This window comes from Salvia hispanica, chromosome 4 (assembly GCF_023119035.1).
Source record: "Salvia hispanica cultivar TCC Black 2014 chromosome 4, UniMelb_Shisp_WGS_1.0, whole genome shotgun sequence".
NCBI lineage: Eukaryota > Viridiplantae > Streptophyta > Magnoliopsida > Lamiales > Lamiaceae > Salvia > Salvia hispanica.
Window position 1 is genome coordinate 42,250,547 of NC_062968.1, and position 26,127 is coordinate 42,276,673.

Below are 26,127 nucleotides of genomic sequence, written 5' to 3' on the forward strand. Positions count from 1 at the left end.
TATAGTACTACTAAAAATGAAAGTGATGATGAATTTAGAGACCAGATTGGATCAATATATATAGGCTATGAGAAGTGGATGGATGAACAAGCATGTGCAGTTCAGGTAAAGTAGCTGAATTATGGGGGTTGAGATGCATGGACTTTCTACATTCTAAGGAAATTATAACAGCTCATTTAATATAATTAGTTCACCTTTGATTGTTTCTGCTGCAAAACCAGCTCGTGTGTAAGTAATTCTCCTAGTTGACTTTAACCATCTTTATGATCCTATAAAGGTCTTTGTTACGTTGAATTCATTTTACTTCAGCTAATTAAACAAGTATGTTGCCTTCATGAATGATTATATCTTTTCTAACGAGGTTCCACCTGCATTTTTTCACTAGATTTGCCTCTATATAATGCAAACAGAAAATAAAAATAGCATATAGTTTATGCGAATTTTAATTTGAAGTTATGACTTTTTTCTCTTTTTTGTAAAAGTTGCTCATTTTCTTTGTGTGAGGAATCGGCCAATTTATTAGAGCATAGTGTGGAATAATCTTAAGACATTTTTAGAATATATCAAAAGCTAACAATAATAATATCTTTTGTGAAGGAATTTATATTGCATACATACAGAATTTTAGGCTTAGGATAAAATAATACATAGGCATTATTATTTGAATTTGAATTTAATGTAAATGATTAGAATAAAATTATTATTTGATGTACATTTACACTAAAATAAATTGGTTTAAATATGTAAGTGGTTGGATATGTTCTAATACAATTTAGTATTAAGTGTAAATTAAGAGTCAACTTCAAATTTGGTCCTGAAAATATATTTTACATCTTTTAGATTCGTGAACTTCAAATAATATCACTACGGGACTATGGAAAATACAAAAGATCATCGTCTATTTCCTTTTTATCCTTTTTTTAGCCATGGGTCATAATATGGCACAAATGTAAAATTCACTTACTATTATTATTTTAATTGAAAAATTCATATCTTTATTATTCAAATTTTTGCATACAGAATTTTGATCGAATTCTTTTTTTTTGTTATACGAAGGTTTATAAATAAAATTATTTTATTATCCATATTACATAAATTACTGTGAAAATATATTTTATTTAGTAATCCCTCCGTCTCACGAAAGATGTCACTTGTGAGACAGCATGAGATTTTAGGAGGTTTTGTTATGTGTGTTTGATAGAAAGAGAAAATAGTAGTAATATTTATATTATTGTGAAAGATAATTTTTTCATAAAAATGGAAATGTACCATCTTTAATGGGACAAACTAAAAGAGAAAGTGAGACATCTTTTATGGGACGGAGGGATTATATAATAGTTGAAATTTGTAAACATATTAACTAAATAAAAATATATTTTAATTATTTATATTTTCTTTTTAATACTCTAGTTATAGTGGATGAGATTTAATATTCTTATTAATTTTTTCATGTAACGAAATATTCTTATACTTCCTTCCTCCCATAAAAATTATTTTCTTTTCTCATTGTGAGCTATTCCACAAAAATAGTCATCTTTATTTTTGGCAAATATTTCTCTCTTATGAAATGAGTCTCATTCTCCACTAACAAAACTGCAGTCACTTTTTTCTTTCTACCTCTCTCTTAATTTACCAATTTTCATTAAAAACTCGTGTCACCCCCAAAGCCTCTATTTTTATGAGACTGACGGATTATACTAGCTCCGTCCCACACTAAGTGTCATATTTTTCCATTTCGGTCCGTCCTACAATAAGAGTCACATTTCACTTTTACCATAAATGGTAATTAGACCCTACATTCCACCAACCAATTCTACTCACATTTTATTATAAAACTAAAATATATAAGTAGGACTTATAATCCACTAACTTATTCAACCCACTTTACTTTATATTTCTTAGAATAAAGGCCAAAATTGGTCCTGAACATATGCTCATTTTACGATTTTAGTCATAAACTTTATCTTTTGAATTTTTGCATCCTGAACATTTCAAATCCGGTCACAATTGGTCCTGGACTAACTGTTCCGTTAGTTTTTAACGGTCAACGGGTTTAATCTCGATTTTGACTAAATTCGAAACAAGGAAATCAAGTTTGCAAAGCAAAAGATTTTCAAATCAACAAGAGATTCACAACTAAACTCGAAACATAAAGAAATAACAATTGTTTTGCCCCGCGGGCGATGTAACATTGAGTTTTCTAACTATGGCAGCTTCCTTGACCCAACGACGAACTACCCTCGGCTAATGACGGAGTCTTCAGGTGATTTCAGCTAAGGGCGAGGAACGAGAAGTATTCTTGCACAAAAATATGCAATTAAGCTCAACAAACTAACCAGTAACCAAGGCCTAGAATACGACTTGTCAAACTGCTCAAGTATGAAGAAACAAGTCAAAACAAGTTATAAGTCGAAATCTGGCATGGTTACTCCCCTGATCAACCTAAGACTCTAAAACTAAAAAGACTCTAAAAAATAAATTGACGCAACACAAAGGAAAAATAAAAAATAAAAATAACACGTAAATACATAGAACAAGCTATATTTTCAACCAACCCTCCCCTCCGGTCCTGACTTCAACCCGGTTCTAAGCAACTTCAACTTCGACCACCCTCCTTTTCAATCCCAGCCAATACATCAGCTTGTCAAGTTCGCCCAATTATTAGCCAACACTGGATTCGCTCAGTCACTCATACCTTACCAGGGATGTTAGGACTGTTCTCTCATCAATGCTAGACCATAGATGTGTCGGACTCAGATTTCACTAGCAGCTCCTAAAGTTCTTTAAAGGGTTGTAATAGGGACATGGGTTTGTAATGTACAGGGTGATTGTTCCTAATGCTCTATGGTTCAAAAACTATTTTATTTTGATCGATGGAGGAATGGTGAAGGTTCGGGAGCATCCGACAGGTTGACCTTTCTTCTTGGTTTGATCTTCCGCGCCTTATTCTCTTTAACTGGTCAGCAAACTTATCAGTGGCTTTGCCATCTTATTCGTTCTTCCTTTTTTTCATGGATCGGGTATTTCTTTTGGCCTTTTCTTTTTCTTTTTCTTTTTTTTTTTTTTGTGTGACCAAGTGTTGTTCTGGTCATTTTCTTTTCTTTTCTTCTAAATCTTTTTCTTCCAGTTGGGTTCTGTGCTTCTGCTTCCTAGTTAGTTATCTTGCCTCGTACCCTTCACAAACACCTTCCCTTGTGGCTTTTAAGGTTCAGAAAAAAAAAAAGAGTTACAAAGTCTCAAAGATGGTTACAAAGGGTTGGGGTTTTTTTTTTTTTTTTTTTTTCCGGGTGGGGTTTACTATTGCCCTTAAGATTTGCTGCTCGCGGTCACGTTGCCCTAAACACCTTATGGTAGCCACTCTCTATTTTTCAAGTGTTTAGCGGAAAGTGGTTCCACTTTAGGCTTTTAACTCACCATTTAGGAGGGCTTTCGTATTTCGGGTTGAGACTTAACTTATTTTTTCATACTTGCATCCTTTATACCGGTCATGATCTAATGGGGGAAGTGGTTTCAATTTTTAGCATACTTTGTTCCTATCAATCTCTCTTGCCATCAGTTTGAGTTGGTTGAGTTTTAAGCCCATTCATTTAACACATACCCTTAAGATTTGCCCTTTATACCGGGTGGGGTTTACTATTGCCCTTAAGATTTGCTGCTCGCGGTCACGTTGCCCTAAACACCTTATGGTAGCCACTCTCTATTTTTCAAGTGTTTAGCGGAAAGTGGTTCCACTTTAGGCTTTTAACTCACCATTTAGGAGGGCTTTCGTATTTCGGGTTGAGACTTAACTTATTTTTTCATACTTGCATCCTTTATACCGGTCATGATCTAATGGGGGAAGTGGTTTCAATTTTTAGCATACTTTGTTCCTATCAATCTCTCTTGCCATCAGTTTGAGTTGGTTGAGTTTTAAGCCCATTCATTTAACACATACCCTAAAAAAACTATCCTAGACTTACGACTATGACAACACATATATACATATCGTACTGGCCATTATCCCCCCTCCCACTTTACGTGTGCTTGCCCCCAAGGTTGGGCAGTGAAGTGGAAAATAAGATAAGCTAGTACGATGACTCACGTAAACACATAAAACATGGAAAACATACTAAGTACATAAAAACTTCTCACACTTAGACTATACAATAGGCTAAGTGGGAGAAGGTGTAAAGACACACATGAATCAAACACACTTATTAAAGCATGCATTACGAGTTGTGAATCCTTCTCTCTCACACTTAGACTATAAACTAGTCTAAGTGCAATGAATTAAGGTTGACGTATGCTAACACATATACCTAACTAACATGATTAACTAAAATAAACATTAAAACAAAACAAAATAAAATAAGAAAAACTAAATGATAAGAAAAACACATCGTACCAGGAGCATTGGGCAGCTCCTTAGAAACTAGGTAGTTCGCTAGATCAGCGAACTAGGGTTCCCCTCCTACTTTCTCTTTCCCTTTTCTTGTCGTCTCCTAATAAGTAAGTTTCATAACCTTTTCCCAATCAATAGGTTGAGCGGCGAACGCTACTTCACATAGATGTTCCTCCAGGAGTTTATCTTGCACGTCCTCACTACTCTCCCATTGTATAATTCTACTCAAATAATCCGCGACCTTGTTGTTGACTCATCTCTTATCTTCAACATTCCAATCGAATTCTTGCAGCAGGAGCACCCACCTGATCAGTCTGGGCTTCGACTCCTTCTTCACAATCAGATACTTGATTGTTGCATGGTCAATATAGACAATTACCTTAGATCCCAACAGATATTTTCTTAATTTCTCAAACGAATACACGACGACCAACCTTTCCTTATTAGTCATGTCGTAGTTTTTCTGAGCTTGATTCAGTGTTTTTGATGCATAAAATATCACATATCTCTTCCCATCAGTTTTCTGACCCAGTACAACTCCCAGTGCATAGTCACTCGCATCGCACATCACCTCAAACGGGTGATCCCAGTCAGGAGCATGGATGATCGGGGCCGATACTAACTTATCTTTGAGAAGTTGAAAAGCTGACTTGCATGTTTCATCGAAGACAAATTCCACATCATTTTGCAGTAGGCGGGTCAGCGGTTGGGCTATCTTGGCGAAGTCCTTGATGAATCTCCGATAGAATCCCGCTTGGCCTAAAAACCCCCGTATCTCCTTCTGGTTAGTAGGAAAAGGCAATTTATATATCACTTCAACATTTGCCTGGTCCACTTGAATTCATCTCTCCGATACTACGTGGCCTAGTACGATGATCAAAACCAGGTTCTTCTCCTAAAGATTTCGTTACAATCCTCCAGCAGATCAAAGAAGATGCTCATCATGCATCGTTGAAAATTCCCAAGAGCATTGCATAACTTGAACGACATTCTTTTGTACGCATACGTTCTAAATGGGCAGGTGAAGGTGGTTTTATCTTGATCCTCTGGGTTCACGTAGATCTGAAAATACGCACTGTACCCATCTAGGAAGCAGAAGTATTGTTTCCCCGTCAACCGCTCTTACATTTGGTCTATAAAGGGTAGGGGGAACCGATCCTTCCTAGTGGCGGCATTTAATTTACAATAGTCGATGCACACCCGCCATCCAGTGACCAGTCTGGTAGGTACCAGTTCATTCTTTTCATTTTTTACCACTTGGATCCCCGGCCTTTAGGGGACCATATGAACCGGACTGACCCATTCGCTGTCTGGAACCGAGTAGATGATTCCTAGTGACAACAGTTTCAGGATCTCCTTCAAAACCTCCTCACGCATGTTGGAATTTAACTTCCTTTGTGGGACCCGATGTGTCTTAGCTCCTTCTTCCAACCTGATATGATGCATACAAACACCTGGACTTATTCCCACTAGATCTGTCAGGCTCTGAAAGTTCTTTTTCTTGTTTCTCAGTTCACACAAGTTGATATATAAAATAAATGTAGATTGATCAAGAAGACGCTGACCAACTGATCAAGACAACTCCTAGGCAATCTACTTGTCATCGGGTGCACTAATCAGAACGAGAACTGCTTTCAAGACCTTAACCCACAATACAATTAACTAGTAAAGGGAAGTAAGGGTCGAATCCCACAGAGATGAAGGTGTCTTGACTTGTGTTTGGGACATTTGGGAGATGGCTGCTGCCATGCTTTAAGAGTGGGTTAAGTTTAATCTACTAGACTGGACTACTTAACTGACTGCTATCTAATTGATCAACTTAAAATAGACTATTGAAGGTACACTGAAAGTAAAACGGGACCACTGACTTAATAAAAACGTTGCAAATAAAGCTGAAACACGGAAAAGGTGACAGAGACTGCTACACTAACTAACTATGATCTTCTTCTTCCCCAAACAGACCAAAATAGACTAGCTAATCAAACTACGAGAGTATGTAGCGTAAAATAGGAAATCAACCAAATACATGCTAGATCCATGCAATTTAAATGAATTGAAGGTAGATCTACAATAACTACTCTAGTTTCATGCAAGCTGACATATGTAAGCTTAGATCCGATATAAATCTAACTAAGAACAGCTAAAACTAAGACATCAAACAACGATCATAATATTACGAACCTAGATCCAAGCAATCAACGACAATCAAACATAACCAAACATGAATAAAGCTAAATCAAATGCTGAAACTCTAGATCCAACTAAACATCCATAATTGCTGCTACTCTGTAGTGTGTAAGTGAAAATGATGGATTTCCTCTTGATCACATATGATCAAAGGAGAGATATATATTTTTCACAATTCATTCCTATATTTATAGGACGACTTAGGCACCAATCCCTAGGGCAAGATCCTCATGATTTGGCATTAATACCCTTGCGGAAAAGGGAACTCCTTCTTTCTCTCTCATCTGACTCATCCTTTCGCACTCCATCATGTTTGGACTCTCTTAATCAGTTTGCACAGCTACTCACCATGGTCATTTCACTCTCACTGTCTTGATCAGTTTATCCCAATTCTAGGTCATTTTTTCCTAATGCATCCACTTGATCACGGCACACTACCACTTCATTCCTTTTCATTCCTGCACACTTAAATTTCCACTATTTCTAGCATCAATTCCCCAATTAGCATGTTAACCACCATTAAACCATGTATGAACCGAGCCTTATCAAACTGCTCACACTTAAACCATACTTGTCCTCAAGTATAAAAGACCAGATAAAAGGAATACGGCAAGTTGCATGCATGATTTCCTTGACCAACACTTAAGAAAATTAAAAACAATCTAGACTGACTCTATAAGACTAAACACGAAATAGACTCAAACACACATAACACACAGAAACTCTTAAACACATATGCACATTTACATGTCTGAAATTGCCTTAAGTCTTAGCAACCTTCCCCACAAGCTCGAGGTCATTCCAATCATTTTTGCAGTCTCAGATTCCTCTCTCCTCTTTGTTTAGTCTAATCAGTCAGTTTGTCAAGATAGCCCTTTTGCTAACTGTTGGATTCACTCGGTCACTCATTCGTCAACATAAATGTTAGGACCATTCACTCATTCATTTCGCCATACCACCGATGCCTTGAGTTCTATTGACAGAGACTAGTTCCTTAAGGTCTTTCTTTATGTTGTAATGGCGCTGGGTTTATAATGTATATAGGTAAGGGTCCTAGGGGGGTCCTAAGTTCAACAAGTTAGTAGACATATGAAGGGCATGTGAACTTAGGGACAAAATTGGAACAACCTCCCTATTTACAACTCAAAATTCCCCAAAATTTGGAGATGTTCCCTAGCCATTTTGGCCCTATATATATTTTTCTAACTTCTCTTCTTTTTCTCTTTCTTTTTTGGGTCAGGTTACATTTTCTCCTACCCTATAATTATCACAAATTTTCTCTTTTCTTTTCTTTACTAAGATTGTACTTGCATATTTTCTCTTTTTCTTCTCTTGCCTTGTCTGGCTATTTCTTTTTATTCTATCCCCCTTACCCTAGTTGGTGAGTTGTTTCATTCTGTCCCCTTCCTCACATGGCATGAAGGCTCATAGTTTCAAAGGAAGGTGAACTTCAGTGTAGGCTCAACTTGGGTTACTAGGGGTGCCCTTACAATGAGGCTGGTTCAATAAGTTCGAAAGAATTAAGCTCAAAGTGGTTGTCCATATTGCCTTTAGTCCTCACTAGTCTATGTCATTTACCTCTTAGCATCAAGTAGCAGCAACTCTATTTCACTGTATAGTAGAAAGTGTTATGCTCTGGCTTTTAACTCACATTTTAGAGGGCTGCACATTTGGTTTAAAATTTGGGCTCTTCCATCATTCTTACTTCATTCAAACTGACTTCAACTTGTTTAGAAAGAGGGGTCTCATAAATCAACATGCATTTTTTTCTTCACCCACTCTTGCTAAGGAGATTATGCTTTTCATACATGTTTTCCTACACAACCTATACAGATACAAACTTGACTGACTCCATCGACATGCCAACTGACCTATCAACTGACCCAGAGGATTAACAAATGAGAGCTCAATAGGTTCAGCAGGCAAACATGCATAGTTAAGTCAAGTTATCCTATTATCATGCTCCTATCAACATACTCCACACTAACTCTCCCTTCCCCCTCTCACTTCATCTCAACTTGCCCCCAAGCTAGTACAATGAAGGGGAAATAGGGCAGTTAGTGCTGCATTTCAAAAAACATCAAAACCATATCAACAAACACAACTTCTCACACTTAGACCGAACATCGGGGCTAAGTAGGAGAAGACATCAAAACAACGCAAATAAAATCATGTAAACAGGCAACAAACTTCTCACACTTAGACTGAGCTTCAGGCTAAGTGTGAGGGAGTTAAACGGACTCTCGCTATCAACAAACACATACACACATATTAACAGAAACTAAAAACAGAATACTAAAATACTTGGTCAAGGTGGTGGTGGTGGTGGTCACTTCTTCTTCTGACTGGAAGTCAACATCCTTGGGGTCCGGTCTCTCTATCGCCAGCTGCCTCTTGCTACTATGCCCTTGTGCTACGGATGGGGGTGCACCTTATCTCTGGAGGTTTTGATTTATGGTCATTAGGACCACCATTTGCTCCATTGTGTAGACAACTCTTCTTATCTCATTTGTTTGGGCTGTCATCGACTCTTTCCGTGCATCACCATCCTGGACAAATCTCTGCACCAGTGTCTCCATCTTTTTTCTCCACTCATCTACATGCTCAACTTGCTCGGCACGTGCAGCAGGAACATCAATCTCCTCCTGCTTTTCCTCGGTAAAAGTACAACCTTCCACCTTTCCACACTATAATCTGCACATTGATGAAGAATTTTGTGTCGAACAACTCCGGGTCTAGGCAGAAGGTATTATTAGGTGTCCCTCTTTCCATCTTAAGATCTAGACATTTCCTAACATAGGCACCCAATATATGGCAGACATTCAGGTGACGGGACGAACGACTGGCAATGGCATGGCAGGTTTTGGCAATCTAGTAGCCCAGGTGCACCTTTATCTGTTCCTTCATGCACCACATAAATTACAGTTCAGCTACTGTAACAGTGCTGGCGATGTTAACTTGGCCTAATAGATTGTAGCCCAAAAAGACTTGAGCTAGGCGCAGAATCAGTTCATCGATTTGGTTAGCTTTGGAGGGTAGTAGGCTTGTATTCAGGAGTGTTCCTTGGCGTGATCAATTCCCAAGCAGCTTGCTCGAAATTTGGGTTGTTCTTGGGGCGACTGATGTCTCTTGCAAACCATTCGGCTTCCTGGTCCGCAGTGTATAGGCACTCTCCTGTTGCACAGCCTGAAGATGATCGATTTCACATCTAGATCAGTTGTAGTCTTGATGTTGAAAATGGTGAAGAATTCTTAAGCTAGAGCCACGGGCACATCCGACATGTCGATTCTAGTAACAACTCAAAGCCAATTCCTGTGATAAACTCCAGGAACTTCGTTTCAGCACCAAGCTTCTGTAAGGCTGGCTGTGCAACTTCTTCCTAGATTTCGGTCTCTTGTTTCCAGCTACTCTCTTGGCACATTCATCATTCGTCTTGGGGTCGCTGAACTGTACCATCTATGCGACAGACTTCTTGATCTACAACTCAGCCTCCTCTAGCCTTTGCCTTGACCAGCTATGGGCTTCATCATTCATTCATTTTGACCTTCGCTCAAATCTCAGTGCTTCTTCTCTCTGTCTCACCTCTTCGGGATCCCTCTCTTGGATAACCACAACCATTGATGGTTGTCTAGAATTCTTCTTTATTGGGGTAACAATGGCTTTCCCCTTCCTTTTTCTTTCCCTTCTCTTTCGGTCACTGTCAACTACGTCCTCAACTGGCAGCCCAAACTTCATCACTGATCAGGATGAGAGCACAGTACATATCAAGTATTTCACAATCTTCAGGTCAAGAGAATTCACTAGATCACAGGGTCTAGGAGATCATAAACCGGACAGACTCTGGTCGTTAGACTCACTCTCAGTCAACTCTCAAAAAAACCTCAATCCGCTACACTAATGGCTAGTATAAGTAAGCAAAGGATCGATCCCACATAGAAGGATAGGACGCGAGTCGGAATTTAGATGACTTAGAAAAGGGGGTTTGGTTGCTGCCACACAATTTTGGGTTGAGAGCTTTAACTACTAGACATGGGAAGATGTAGAATTACCTGATCTAAAAGCTAGACTTAGGAAATGGACTTCCTAAACACAACTAAGCAAACGAAAGCATGTAGTGGGGACCATTTTCCTAAAACAGAAAAGTACGGATGAAAAGATGCAGCAACGAAATTCTGATTCTAACTAACAACGATCTTCATCTCCCTCAACGAAATAAACATAAACATGTAGAAAACAGAGTAACAAAACAGATCGGAATAGAGCATACCTAATCGGACGTCAGAAATTACGATTAACCGGAAAAAATAAGCACATCTACATTACTAGGTCAAGTAAACAAAAAGAACAGTAACAAACATTCATAATCATGCAGAATTTCATCACCTTGTCTCAGATCCACACGTTGAACGCTTAATCCACTCCGGATCCAAGCAATCCGAACTCAACAACAACCAATTCCACCTCCTTCATCCCAGATTAAAACAATTCTACTCCGATCAACAACGATTAAACCACGATTCAACTCCGATCCAACAAGTCAAATGCGAAAAGCATCCAAAACAAGTAAATAGCACAGATCAACATCAATAGTAAACCAAAACGAAACGATAACTTCCATAGCAACATTATTCGGTGATTCAACACAAATTCAACAGACGTCGAGCTTTAAACAATGAAGACTCGGCACAAAAACCACAAAAATAAAAAGTAAAATAGCAATTGTATCTTCGCCCTCCTTGAGGACGGTGTTACACAACGATGAAACAATAGAAACCCGATGAAAACCCCTCTGAATTACCCCATTCTAGTGTAGTGTGTAGAGAAAAGTGTGTGAAAAGAGTAAGCTTAAGAGTTGGACCGTATGTATGATGATGATTCTCTTTGATGCGTGCTCCGCTATTTTTAGACGGGAATTTGGTCTTCTAGAGTCTTCCCTGAATTCTCCATTTTGCCCTTCCTAGAAGTCTCCTCCGTCTGGTGAAAATGATGTTCCTTTGCTCTCTTTTCTGCTCGATTCCTCCGCCTGGAGGATGTCTTTCTTCATTTCCTAGCCCTGGCAGATTCTCTACACACCTGAACTTAAAAAAATATGTGTTAGACCCTGGAAAAAGCTGAATTTACCCCTATAACCGATGCATGAAATTGGCCTTATTAATCACCCTCTGCAGCAGAAGCTGTCGGGCGTTATGAACAAGTGGCATTTCGACATTATCCTCATTAAGGCTCTCCACTTCTAACCCCTCAAATGCTCCCAATTTTATTTCCTCAACACTTGTACCCTCTAGCATCCAGCATCATATTCCCCCTCACCCCTCCGACGCCGACTTCTACCTCCCTAGTCTCCAACCCCCCTCCCCCAACCCCGCCGCCTAATTCCATCAATTCGGCTCACAAATGTCGCCGCCGACATCAGATTCAGCGTATGCTCCACGAAAAAGATGACCTGTTGCCGTTGTAATCTCCTCCACCGCCGAGATTGAGCTACTGGCGAGAGCGTATAGAATGAAGGCAACAAGGTCATAGGCGTGGATTGCATCTTCAGCAGTGACATAGGTGTTGAGCTAGTGTCGTATTTGCTAATGCGGCTCGCGGATCTCGGCCACCCACTTCCCCCAGCTCCGCTGCCGGACCTCTGTAGCGGAGCATGCCGTTGTCCGCTCTTACCTTTTCCCTTCTTTCCACCGACGGCGACATTTCGGGCTTACCCGTCGGGCTATTCAGCCAAAAAGCTTTCGAAAATAAACTCTTGTAATCAAAATTTTCTTATATAAAATAATTTTAAATATTAGATATGTTTATCGTATTAGTTTTAAAATCACATATTTTGTTCAAATTTTTGTGAATTTTCATACGTATTAATTGGAGATTAATACATATTAGGAAATAATTAAAGAAGAGAGCAGTGAAGAAAATGGCAGCGTGAACCATAGAGAGGCACAGAGAAACCATGAGAATGATAAAATAATTTAATTCTTCATTCTTAATAATAATGAAATACTCCATACATATTTATAATATATATGTTTATCGTATTAGATATACTCCATATATATTAGATATGTTTATCGTATTAGTTTTAAAATCACATACTTTGTTCAAATTTTTGTGAATTTTCATACGTATTAATTGGAGATTAATACATATTAGGAAATAATTAAAGAAGAGAGCAGTGAAGAAAATGGCAGCGTGAACCATAGAGAGGCACAGAGAAACCATGAGAATGATAAAATAATTTAATTCTTCATTCTTAATAATAATGAAATACTCCATACATATTTATAATATATATATGGTACAAAAAGATCTCTTAAAATAAGAGAACTAAATCAAATTCTAACTAGCTAAATCAAATATAATCCTAACAGCTTATTAAAATAAATAATAAAAATAATACAAATTAGTATATTCTAGATTCATGGAAAAAATTAGATTGACGTGGAAAAAATATATATGTATCAACCCCACGGTTAAAAATCACCTTATCCTCAAGGTGGAAATCATAAAAGCACAATTGAGAAAATGACATCAAAAGACGGTGACATTGACCGGATCTCTTTTTTTTATCTCCTCCGTAGGAATAAGCACATCTTACTTGTGAGAGTGGCTGGAGAGAGCGGATCATGTTGGACGAAGATAATTGAAAAAGTAAAATCTTCATCATGAACAACGCCCTTACTCGAATTACCTTGTTCCTTATTGTCTGTCATGTCTTGATCATCTTTTGTCACGTCCACCGATGGTTCAACCATAAGCGTCTCCAAAGTGGAAATCTCAAATATGGTGGAAAGTTCCTTAGGCAGCTCCTCAACTGATTTGGTGGAAACCTCTACAAGCAGTTTCAAAGCTTCTTTAGATTTATGTGCAGATTTGTGTGCGTATTCATCTGAAAGAACCAACGATACATATTAATTGGAGATTAATACATACATAGAAAATAATTAAAGAAGAAATCAGTGAAGAGAACCGTGAGAATGATAAAATATTTTAGTTGTTCAATTTTAATAATAATGAAATACTCCACACATATTTATAATACGTGTTACAAAAAGATCTACTAAAATAACGAAACCAAAGCAAATCCTAACATACTAAATAATTCTAACAGCTTATGAAAATAAATAATAAAAACAATACAAACTATATTCTAGATTTATGGAGAAAATTAGATAATGTGGAAAAATATTCATATAAAACATGATTTGTGTTAGAATGACAACCCCTCTTAAAGTGACACCGTGGCACCACTTATACAGCAATATTATAAACGCTACACATCAATATTACAAACACTACACAACAATCTATAGATTGTTATATAGCGTGTCGGATATTGCTGGACAAAAAAAATTGTTGTATAAAGAGCAACAAATTGTTGGCCGTCTTTTTCAGATTTTTTAATTTTTTTTTTGCCACGGGGCAGCTTATTATTCGTCCATGTATACAAATGATTGGCTAGGAATGGTGGTATGGTGTTATTTGAAGGGATGGTGGCACCCTAACATGCCCCCATAAAACATTCCTCGCCTCGATAATAATTGAGAGGAGTCTTTCATCTTGATCAACTACAACATAAACAAAGATAAATCAAAATTGGAACAATCAATTTGAATTAAAACTTGTGTTTGTGACATTATTTGGCATTGTTCTTAATCAGTTTTTTACGAAAATTAGAAATCATATCTTACATGAATCAATTTTAAAATGATAAGTATATTACAATCTTTATTTTTTTTCAGAAGTTAATATTCCACAATAGAACTATCAAAATTAAATCGTGCTAATTGTAACCTAAAGTAACTGTTCGAATTTAAGAATAAAATGTTGCTTTTGCAAAATGAGCATTCATAAAAAGGTACTCACATTAAAAGAATGGAAAGCTGCCCTTCTCTTTGAGTTGTTCACAACTTCCGGAAACAAGGTTAGAGAATAAAAATGAAGCATCAATATCAATTTCAATGTTAATGTCAATGTAATATAATTTCATTTTCAAGATTCCCGAAATCCCTTAATTTTAGATTTCGTTACTCTTTTCCACATCTTAATTGCTAGCCTTTGACATTATAGATGATAACTGCAAAATTGTGGTAATCTCATTGTTGTTTAGAATGAAACTCAAACACAAAATGTGCGATTAATTCCCATAATTTAATCAACACAAACAGTTGACAATCCCACACTAGATTTTAGACACGGTGAAATGAGTCGAAGTCATCTTTGCAATCGCTGTAGCGAGACGATGAAATGTACCCGCTAGCAATGGGTTGGAGTGTGGCGTAGTCAGGGAGTTGTTGTTGCTGTTGCACTACCAATAAAGAAAACTGAAAATCAGGAGTTGCCATCATATCTCCGATGATCCCGAGCTCCGGACACTCGCTCCAATCATTAATCCCGGCCAAGATCTCTGACTTTGTGTCGTGGTACCGCCCCACGACACACAAATTACAATTGTAGTCCTTCACCGATCCGATAACCTTTGTGGTGTCTATGGCGTCCCGCACCAGCTCCTCCGCGTACGTGACCCTCTTATTCCCCGCTGTCTTCGCCTTGAACTGGTTCACCATCTCAATCTCCATATTTAGGTCACCATGCTTGGCATGGTCCCACGGCCGTATCCAGATGAAAGTGAGGGTCACGTTTTGGTTGTTGATGAAGCTGGTGCATAAGGCGAGGGCCTCACAGTCATCCATGCCGCCTAGGAAGAGTAGGCAAATGTGGAAGGTAGGGCTATTGGGCCTAATGAACTGGCCTCGGTCGATTAGGATGGCGACAGAGCAGGGGGACTTTGACATCACGTTCTGGTTCACTGTCCTTACTTGCGGGGAGTTGAGCCCCAAGCCACCGTTTATGGTGAACTGCTTGTGGAAAGGGAGGATGACAATGTTGGTGGCTTGGTCGGCAGCGAGGGTGCATACATCGACGTGCATGCTCGCGTAGGGAGAGATAGAGGTGAAGTGGCGGACGACGAGGCGGCCGGCGTTCCTATCTGATAGAGAGTTTAGGGCTTTTGCAGCTTGATTGGAGGTGGTGTCGGTGGTCTGTTCGAGGACTGCAGCGCCTCTGCCCTTGAGCTCCATGAGGCCGAGGGCGAAGAGCGTGATAGGCCTGCTGCCGTGCATGGCGTCAAGGACGGTGATGATGGTGGGGATATTGTCGGTGTCGTGGATGCAGAGGAGTATCCGCAACTCATCGTGGGGCTGGTTTAACATGATGGAGTTCTTGCAGATGCCCAAGTATCGAGATGAGGGGTCGTAGAGGTGTGCTATTAGAGGTCTGGCTATTCCGGTCATCATTAGCATTGATAGTAACAAAATAGAGTATGCTTCATGCCCTATGACCCCATCCTCGAACAAGGTGATGTAAAGAGCAGCTTCGATGGCGCCTTTGCAGCACATGATCAGAGAGAACACCGTGGCGTCTCTAATGGAAAACTTGTAGTAGAGGGAAAGGATAAATACAACGAGGAACTTAGAAGTGTAGCAGATGAGAAGAAGTATCCCATATGCAGATCCAGAAATAGATTGGATGGATGAAACATCCACAATAAGACCACTAATAACAAACTTGGCCGGAACAAGCACCCCAATGCTGAATGTCTCCATCTTAGTAGCTAGCATACTACCATCATTCTGAAGCGCAATGCCCAAGATAAAAGTGCCAAGCCCCGCTGGTTGCCCCAAAACCTCGGAACCCAAGCCGCATACCAACACCAACACCGCCACCACAACAAACTGTGACTGCTTCATCTGATCCCCCTCTGGAACACGATTAGCTACGCATGCGACCAGGGGACGGAGTATGAAGAGGATGACAAGGAGAAAAAATATGGAACTAATAATGGATATTATCATTGTGAACTGTTTGCTCATCAGATACACAACCACTCCACCAAAAACAAGAGAGATAGCATAGTTGCAAATGTCGCTCACTAGGGCCGTCAGTGTTGCAATTCTCCCGATCTCTGAGTTGAGAATTTTGAGGTCAGTCAGCAGGCTGGTGATCACCGGGAATGACGATATGGACGTTAGACTTGCAACAAGAGGGAGACATTGTTTTGTCAAGGGGTCAAGCTCCATGGTGCGAGTCACCATGACAATGGCACCCATGCCGGTAGCCAGAGGCACCATAAAGCAGGAAACGCCAATGACCACTGCGTATCTCTCAACTTTCTTCACCAAGTTAAGATCTGTGTGGACTCCGAGTATAAAGAGATACAAGATGAACCCTAGGTCCGCTGATGTTTCTAGAACATGTCTTCCTTCCGAAGGAAATATCATATCGCTGTAAGCTTTGATTTGACCCAAGCAAGATCTTCCCATGATGACGCCTCCCTATTTAAGATCACCAGATAAAACACGTGATATGATGGTAAGAATGGAAGAGAGGTGGCTCTTACGATGAGTTGTGCGCTGATCATTCCTTGCTTGCAAGGCCTAAGGAAGAGCCAAATAAGGCTTGTGACGAAGAAGATGAGAGAAATCTGCGCCAGGAGAAGTGGCACCGTGTAGGTGAACGGATTTCCCCCAAACCATGTGCTTCCCTGTGAATTTGTCATGTGAATAAATTGACATATCAATGTTTCTTCCCCATGTGGTCCCTCCACATTCCCTTCTGAAGCTGAAGTTTGTTTCACTGACATTATTCAAATTCTTACATGCATGCACTTTGATAACTCTTCTTTTTTTTAGATGAGAAATATGTTAGCAGGTCAGAGATAGGAGAAAAGGAAAATGGATAAGGTTTTTGTCAAAATAGGTTAATTGATTGATGTTCACAAAGTTTTATAGTATGCAATAAGGATGGATAAGCATGAGATAAGGAAATGTAGCTACAAATTTTCTATCAAATTGTGGACATGAGATCAAATGAAAAGTCCTATTATTAGTCTTAAAGTAATTCAAAATATAGGGAAAATGTGATTTTGCTACAATTCTTGCTATATACACTATTTGAAGGCTTGACGTTGAATGAAACTAAATGAGTGAAAATATAGTGATTGATTCTATGTACTATTTCTTATGGATAATAGAAAAGTGTGTTAATGTTGTGAGTTATCATACTCTCAGTCTTGAAGTATGTCCATTCCCATTGGATTTGGAGAAGGTTTGGTTCCTGAATCGAATGCTCAGTTCTCGCACCACTCCGCCAGTTCCCATAATCATGGCTTTATCTCTTTTTCAAAAAAATTCAAAAACTAGTAGTAGGATTACTATTTCATGTGTAAAATCCGAGAATGTCGCCCACGTAATTCTAATGAATTTGAAGGAAACTGTATTGAGAAGTAATCTATGTGGAACTTGTGATGCGTCTATTTGTGTTAGGGGTCTTGGATATGTATTGCTCGATAGTTTTACTTACTACATGACCCCTCTGGTTTCCATCCAGTTGAAAATCCTTGATTCGCGCCTCATAGATGGAAAGGTAAACCCTGTGATCTTGAGTGAATCCTTTTACGCACGACATCCATGATCGTATGAATTCCCTTGTTGCCATCTGTTTTCACAAATATTTTATATTGCAATCGTTTATTGTTTCCTTTGGCAACCTTGTTCTTACCCTTTGGCTATACTCCCTCAGTCACACAAGAATATGCATTTCAGTTGGGCACGGGTTTTAATCCACAATTAGAAAAGTAAAAGAGAGGTAAAAAGAAAAAGTAATTAAAATATTGTTAGTGGAGAATGGGTCTCACCTCAATCAAGAAAAAAGAGTTTCCAAAATTAGAAAGTACATATTCTTGTGGAACGGACTGAAAAGGAAAAGTGCATATTCTTGTGGGATGGAGGGAGTACTACAATTACCTTGTTATATTTGCAAATAGTTGTAGTGCTAATAAAATAGTCACTCCGTCTGTCCACGAATAGGAGTCCCGTTTTTCCATTTAGTCCGTCCGCGAATAGGATTCCTAGTTCATTTTTACCATTTAATAAGGTCTCACATTCCATCAACTCATTCCAATCACATTTCATTTAAAATTAATATACAAGTAGCAACTAGCGTCGCTGAACATTTTCTCAACATAATCTATGTTTCCGAATTGTAGGGATCCCACGTCATTGCATGTGCATATTGCGCGAACGCTACTTGAACTCTTCGATTCATTTCCGACAAATTTGTAGATGGATTGAAAAATGAATTTGTAAAAGGAAAGAGTGAGAAGTGTGAAAATTGAGAAGAAAATGTGGGTATTTATAGAGAAATATTTATCAAAATAATATAAAAAACAAAAAGAATGTTGTAAAAATAAATGGAAAGTGAAAAAAATTCCCTTGAGTTAGCCTTCACTAGAGTAATAAAAAAATAATACTCATAGGCATACTCAAACTTACGATTAAAGCTATTAGGAAGATATTGCTAAGGTAAACACATTTCATAGGATGACTTACTCGATCACTGATTAGTCATAAAACTAAGACATTGTAACCCCAAGGATATTACATGAATGACTGATAAACTAGAATATAGTTACTACCCTTTCTCAAGCACTAGGATATATTCTTTACCCCAATCAAAATCATTTGCCATGGTTAATATGATATACACTTGTCATGCATAAGCACAACTAATATCAAACTTAGTACACATTATAGCATACATGAGACAACTATCTCCGAAACTAGTCTCATAATTCTTAATCTCACTAAGCGTCAAACGACACTTGACTAGAGACAAGACAATTCCATATTGAAAGGTATAAACCGTTTCATGGAATTTCTAATGCTAAAATGTTCCAAGCAATGTATAGATATAAGATTCCTAAGAGAATCTCAACATTCTTTCTAGCAATCTTAAAAGGACTTAGATGCTAAGAATGTAATTAGTTTCTCTCAAATCTTTTATCTTAAACTGTGCAGACAACCAGTTTCCTACGCCAGATGCCAATCTTAGTTGTTTGCAACTTTTGTACCAATAATACCATATGTAATGCACTTTCAACTTCCTGGTGCTTACAACACTGCTATGGGCAAAAATCAAATTTTAGACATTTGACAATTTTGATAAAACACATATACTCTGATTTAGATGCTTGCCTAAGACCACGAAGGTCTTTATAAGCTACCAATCATGCGTTTCTTGCTCTTAATTACATATCTATTAGGACGTTGTAGTAGATGATTTCCTCAAGACTTCTATTTATAGAAGGCTGTCTTGACAATCATAATACATACATTCTAATTTATGTAAGTTCTAATAGACAATAGGATCAAATAAATCCTGGAACAACGACCGCGAGAAGATTGTTCTCTTTAGGTATACCCCATTGTCATTGTCTAGCCTTTTGAGATCCACATTCACACTTGCAAATATACTAGGTCCTACTGACTGACACAACCTATAGGTAGTATTGCAAGTCTTGTAAAACATGTTGTCTATCTTAGATTGTAGTTTGGAATCTATCACCTTTTCAAGGATGAATATCCAAATGAACCAATACTACATTGTAGTTAAAGAGATTATGTTCAAGTTAATCTAAGACTGAGTCTTACGACACTCTTAGACTCATGAACTTTTTATGTTCCTAAGAACGCTCCCACTACAACCTGGTACTCACAATCATAGGTCCTGAAGTTGATTTTATTAGTGCAAAAGTTTGCAATGGTATAATTCTTTGGTAATGTGGAAAATCCGATATCTCTCTCTTTATCTTGAGGGTTATCACGTTGTTAGGCTTGTAGTTATCTCTTGATCTTCATAAAAGAATTATATCTTTGAAGATTATAGAACTTTTAACCTTACATCATTTGGGACAAACCTTAAAACATGCCTCAGTACTCAACTCCAATTTCTTGGACACTTTTCTAACACGTGTTGGAACAACATTACACCTTGAGATGTGCTAGACTAGAGACGCTCTAGTCCACAACTCGTGTTTTGTAGAAGGTACTGATGTTGGTAGTTTCTTTAATGTTTATCTCATCAATGATAAGATTTTAATGAGTACAACCCATCACTTAATTAAACTTGTCTTAGAAAGACTTCGATTTCTTCTTACATAACTATCCCATTCATTAGAAGAATGCTTGGATTCGTCAATGGAGATTAGACTCCCACTACTGATCATAACCGTTTGCTCGTCTCCTTATGGTGTAAACCATTGAGACCTGCTAGTCTTTCTATGTCGCACTTCTATAAGTATTCTGAATATCTTGAATATTCAATTGATTCTAACTTATAGTGCATCAAACAGACATTCTCGACTTTCAAGCTATTTAACAAAATGTTAAAATCTTGATAGTCTAGATTAGTTCGAACAATTGCTAAGTATTTTCTTGGCCTTAAGACTAAGAGCTATAAATACTTTATCATTCAATGGTTAAGAAGTTGATGTGTTGTTGAATACTAACCTTGTCGCACTTATATTATTTTAATACTATGATGCTTTAAGCATCAACCATAAAACAATAGTTGAGCATTAATAGCTCCCACTGCAACAAAAACCTAACTGGATCAAGATCTCTTACTTAGAAGTTGCATTGTCATGTAAGTCATTGTCCTTCAATAAAATAGGTCAATCCAACTCACAAAGCATCTTTTCTTGCTTTAAACAAACTTTGATGACAATTCAGACTCTCCCATTTCCATATCTAGTCTTTTGTTCAAATGAACTAGGACTTAAGAAAAATGCAACCTTTATAAATTCGTCATCTATCATGTTACTTTCCTGTCACAGTAATATAACGACTATTATCTGAAGATTTTCTACTTTTCAGTTAAACCTTCTTGTAGTAATTTCTTATTACTTTAGGCGATGACTTGTGTCAGAAATACTATTTGAGTGATCAAAAGATCCTCAAAACATTCTGTCACTCTAGGATATTCCAATCGAATCATCTTGACAGATTCTATTGATATCCATCTTTCATCGTCATTAACCAAGACTTGTCGAGCTACTTAAAGGAAAATAGCTTGACCTTATTCCTCAAAGAGCTTGTCAAGTACATGCATAATGCATTCTCGAACATTCTTCGTGGAATTTTGTCGAGGAAATGGAGGACATGAATCATTGAGTATAAACTCCAAGGTTTTCAGCGATGAGAATCTTATCCATTTTCGTTTCCGGTCTACATAATTTTGGCATTCGAGTTTCTTTAAGGATCGCAGACAAAATATTGAATGACATTATGAAGAATTGACAAATAAACTTATTATCACATACTTATACTTAATACATAATCACAAATAACCACAAAACAATTATGTATCTTACAACAACAAAATTTAAAAAATTGTACCCTCCAAAGGAGGTTTATACGCATTAAAATTTTGACAATTTTACTGGTCACAACACCGACGAATAGTCCAGAGACCACAAAACATGGCATGGCCGCCTAATGTTGCCTAAGCACGACCATCAGATTTAGCATTACAGAATTTTATCTCTACAACACACTCCTATGATAATGTTCATGTGCTGATGACAAAATCAAACTATCTCATAAATTCTGATTGAACCCTGAAACTCGTAGTTCCTTAGGATTATTGTCCCCACAAAGTGGGTGGCGATAATATTGGGAACCACTTTATAGTTCATTTATTTATTGTGTGAGAAGTTCGCCCGCCCTTATGAACTTACTGTTTCGTAGGATTATTGTCCCCACAAAGTGGGTGGTGATAATATTAGAAACTAGCTTCACAAAATTTGGCAGACCAACCAATGGAGACCGTATACAACGCACTTGTTGTAATCATCACTTAGATATTTGTATGGTTTTTGCATAATTATCACATAAGCAGATAAAGCAGATAATCCACTTGAAATATATAAACACCAAATAAACAGATAAATCCATTTAATGCATGACATTTAAACACACATGATAATCATCGACAATTATTTAATCTAGTCAAGGGAGAATCAATTAAATAATTAAGTTTTATATTGGACAATAATTATCCAAATTTATTTAGAATTTATCAAGATAGTGTTAACTATCTAAATCCATTTAGGATTATTCAAGATTTTATTTCGATAAAATCAAATCCTACAATTCAAGATAACGTTGATCTAGGATTATCATTATTAATCGTATTAAGATATTACTAGATGGAAACATTTCCATCATAATCCTTAACATAAATAAAATCCAATCAACCAAGATTTATACAAATCTTAATACTATTTAGAATAAACATCCAGAATATATCAAACATTACTTAGGATTTCTTAGATAAACAAATTTATCTAGATCCAATTAAATAAGGATTTTCTTATATATCATTAACATCCTAATCAATCTAGGACATAAATCCAAAAGATAAGGATAACTTGGATTAATACTTATTTTAATCCATCTAAGTTTTGTCTTAATAGAATTAAATCTATTCAAATCTATAGGATAAAATAAATTAATATAAATGGTTATCCTAATTCAACTAGGATCTATTTGGAATAAATCTATATAAATCTATAGAATAAGATAATATTATATTATGATTATTCAAATCTATCCAAGATTTATCTAGGAACAAATCCATATAAATCTATAAGATAAGAATAAAATATTATATTGTCATTATTCAAATCCATCTAGAATTTATCTATGAATAAATTCATATAAACTCATAGGATAAGAATAAAATAATATTATATTTATCTATCCAACTAGGATTTGTCTAGGGATAAATCCACATTAATCCATAGGATATAAATAAAAATTAGATTGTCATTATCCAAATTTAACTAGGATTGATCTAGGAATTAAATCCCTACAAATCCATAAAATAAGGCTAAAATCTATAATTAATCCATGATTTAATACAAAATCAAATCATATATAATATATAAAATCCACAAGTTATATTTAAATCTAATTTCCAAAATAATCTTGAATTATTTCCAAAATTGAATCCAAATATATGAAAATCCTAATCAATTTTGGAAAGCGAAGTCACGGGCGAGACGATGCGACGTCGCACGGGTTGCGCATAGGACAAACCCTAGTTTCACGCGCTGTTGGGGCTGCTCACGGAGGGACGCCGCTGCTGCCCGACATCGATGCTGCTGCGTCGTCACTGACGCTGCTGCTGCATCGTCGTCGCTGCTCCTGCGTCGCCTCCGACAGCCCTTTCGGCACCGCAGCGTTGAATTCGCCGCTGCTCCTGCTCCACTGCAGCGCTACCGTCGCTTCACGAGTCCGGGAATCTGCCAACGGGCTCCCACTCGAGCTGACGGTGCTGCTGCATTGCCATCTTCGCAGCAGCTGCTGCACTTTTGATCTCGTCACTGCTGCGCGTACAGATCGCCGGTGCTGCTGCCTTATATCGCTGATTCTCCAATCCACGCAATTCAAACATAATGAATTTTTACGGCAATTGCCGCAATTCATTCCACGTACAGGTAATTGGAAACAGAATATATTGTGTATGTAATTAAGATATTTAATCATTTATACCTCCGTCCCCCAAAATTTGCTACACTTTGACCCGACACGGGTTTTAAGAAATGTAATGGAAAGTGAGTTAAAAAAGTTGGTGGGATGTGGGTCCTACTTTTAAAGTATTAGTTTTATAATAAAATGTGAGTAGGAATGAGTTAGTGGGATATGGGGTCCACTACCAAAAATGGTAAAAGTGAAGTGTATCAAATTTTCAGGGACGGACCGAAATAGTAAACTGTATCAAATTTTCAGGGGCAGAGGTAGTACATAGCAATTCAAAGCACGTACCCCAAAAAAAATTGGAGCGATCATTACACATATTAGGAATTAGATTTCTCATAACACGTCGATTTGATATTCATGGATAAAAACAACACAATTCGGTGAGAAAAGGTTTCGCAAATTATCCAAACAGGCAACATTTAAAACATGCATTCAAGAAATTCACATAACATGAAATTAATCCACATAATCAGAGCCAAAAAATTGGCTCTGATTTTTTGGCTCTGATACCAATTGCTGGGGTTTGGTGCCCCTTGCACAGCGGAAGACTTGCACAAAACAAATAAATCAGATACGGATCTATTTGACCGATTATGCGATTAATCAATTCACATGTTAAACAGATAATTGCATGCTAGAACGCAAATAATTCATGCTCATAGAAAGTAAAACCTAAAACATGAATTCTATGGTTTAGGGTTACCGATTTTGATTCTCCAAAGAATCGACGATTGCTCGCGCCTTCTCCACGTGATGATCTTCGATACTAGACCACGGATCTTCTCTCTGGTTCCCGAACTGTATCTCGATATCAGGGTGGGCTGATCTTATCAAAATACTAGGACTCGAATAAAGAAGACAAAAAATTCCTCACGGAGGAGGAGCTGAAATTTTCACGGAGGAGAAAATAACAAGAAAAAATCGTCTCCTTCTGTAGAGAGAAAGGATCGAAATTTTCATCATAAATAATAATCATTTCTGTCTCATTTATTCTCCTATTTATATTAAGTTCCTTTTGGGCCCAGACAGGGATCTATGAAAGGTTTTGGATATGGGCTCCCCCAATTAGATTTTTACTAATTAAATTGAACCCACAATTTAATACAAGCTTATATTGGAATATTACGAGCAGCCACTACAGAAGTAATATTGAACTCTCCCCATCCAAATCCGAAATTACAAGTAATTCGGGTTTCCACTTTGTTTATTATTTATTTTCCGCGCTTAAGATATAAATGTCCATTAATTAATTAATGTCTGCTATGAACTTAATTAATTAATATCTTATTAACTCCAAGAGTGGACTTAAGCAAGAAACATTTATTTATTATTCATAGAGTAATAAAACTCCAACTGACCAGTTTTCCGAATAATAAAACCTTGTTCGAGCTCCTCTTGAGGACATTATCAAACGAGACTCACCTCGCGCACGTTTCAACATAATAGCAATCCTAGCACCGCTAGATATTAATCACCACTACCCAATATATGAGGATTATTGGGTTGTGAAAAACCCGCATCATTTGATAAGTCAAAGTAGTGCATAATCAATACCGTATGCTCAATGCTAACATTTGTAGATTAAGAAATAGTATTTTATCAAGACCTAGTCTTTCAGTAGATAGCATAAAGACACGTCTTGCTGTTAGATCCGTTCAGTGCTATACCACACCAATGCCATCTTATTTCAGTAAGGCTTAGAAATATGCGGACTGACATTGCAACCTTTCACGATAGGTAGCCAAAGCCTATCTAGGTTGTGAAATTCTTCTTTCTCTTTTGCAAAGCATTGCATAGAACCGATTGTAGTTACCTTAAAGTGGACGCCGCCCACAACCAGTCTACTAAGCAAAAGACTTAGGCTTTGTTTGCTTCTTATACATTTAAATGTTTATAAAACATCTTATTAATGCACAAGCAAACACAATGTAATAATAATAGTGATTCTATTCGTGCGGAACTGCTCGAATAATACCGAATTGGGTTAAAAGTGGATTGTAGATTTTTACGTATACAAGCAAGATTCTATTCGCGCGAAACTTGCTTGAAACATGCTTTTCGGTATACCAAACCTAACTGGAACTACCAGAACCAGAACCAGTATAACCAAGGGCCTCAAAACAACAATCACAACCAAAACCAGAATCAATTCCAATCCCAAAGCCAAAATCAGTACCAGCA

General features: G+C 37.5%; 1 protein-coding gene across 1 annotated transcript; it reads right to left on the minus strand.

The window, feature by feature from the left end:
- Positions 1-14,709: 14,709 nt before the first annotated feature.
- LOC125217847 (cation/H(+) symporter 13-like) lies at positions 14,710-17,204 on the minus strand. The gene is made up of 2 exons (XM_048119405.1): positions 16,962-17,204; positions 14,710-16,896 (listed from the first exon to the last, which is right to left on the minus strand). Exons 1-2 carry the CDS (start codon positions 17,202-17,204, stop codon positions 14,752-14,754), a joined length of 2,388 nt encoding a protein of 795 aa, XP_047975362.1. The 3' UTR covers positions 14,710-14,751.
- Positions 17,205-26,127: the final 8,923 nt, after the last annotated feature.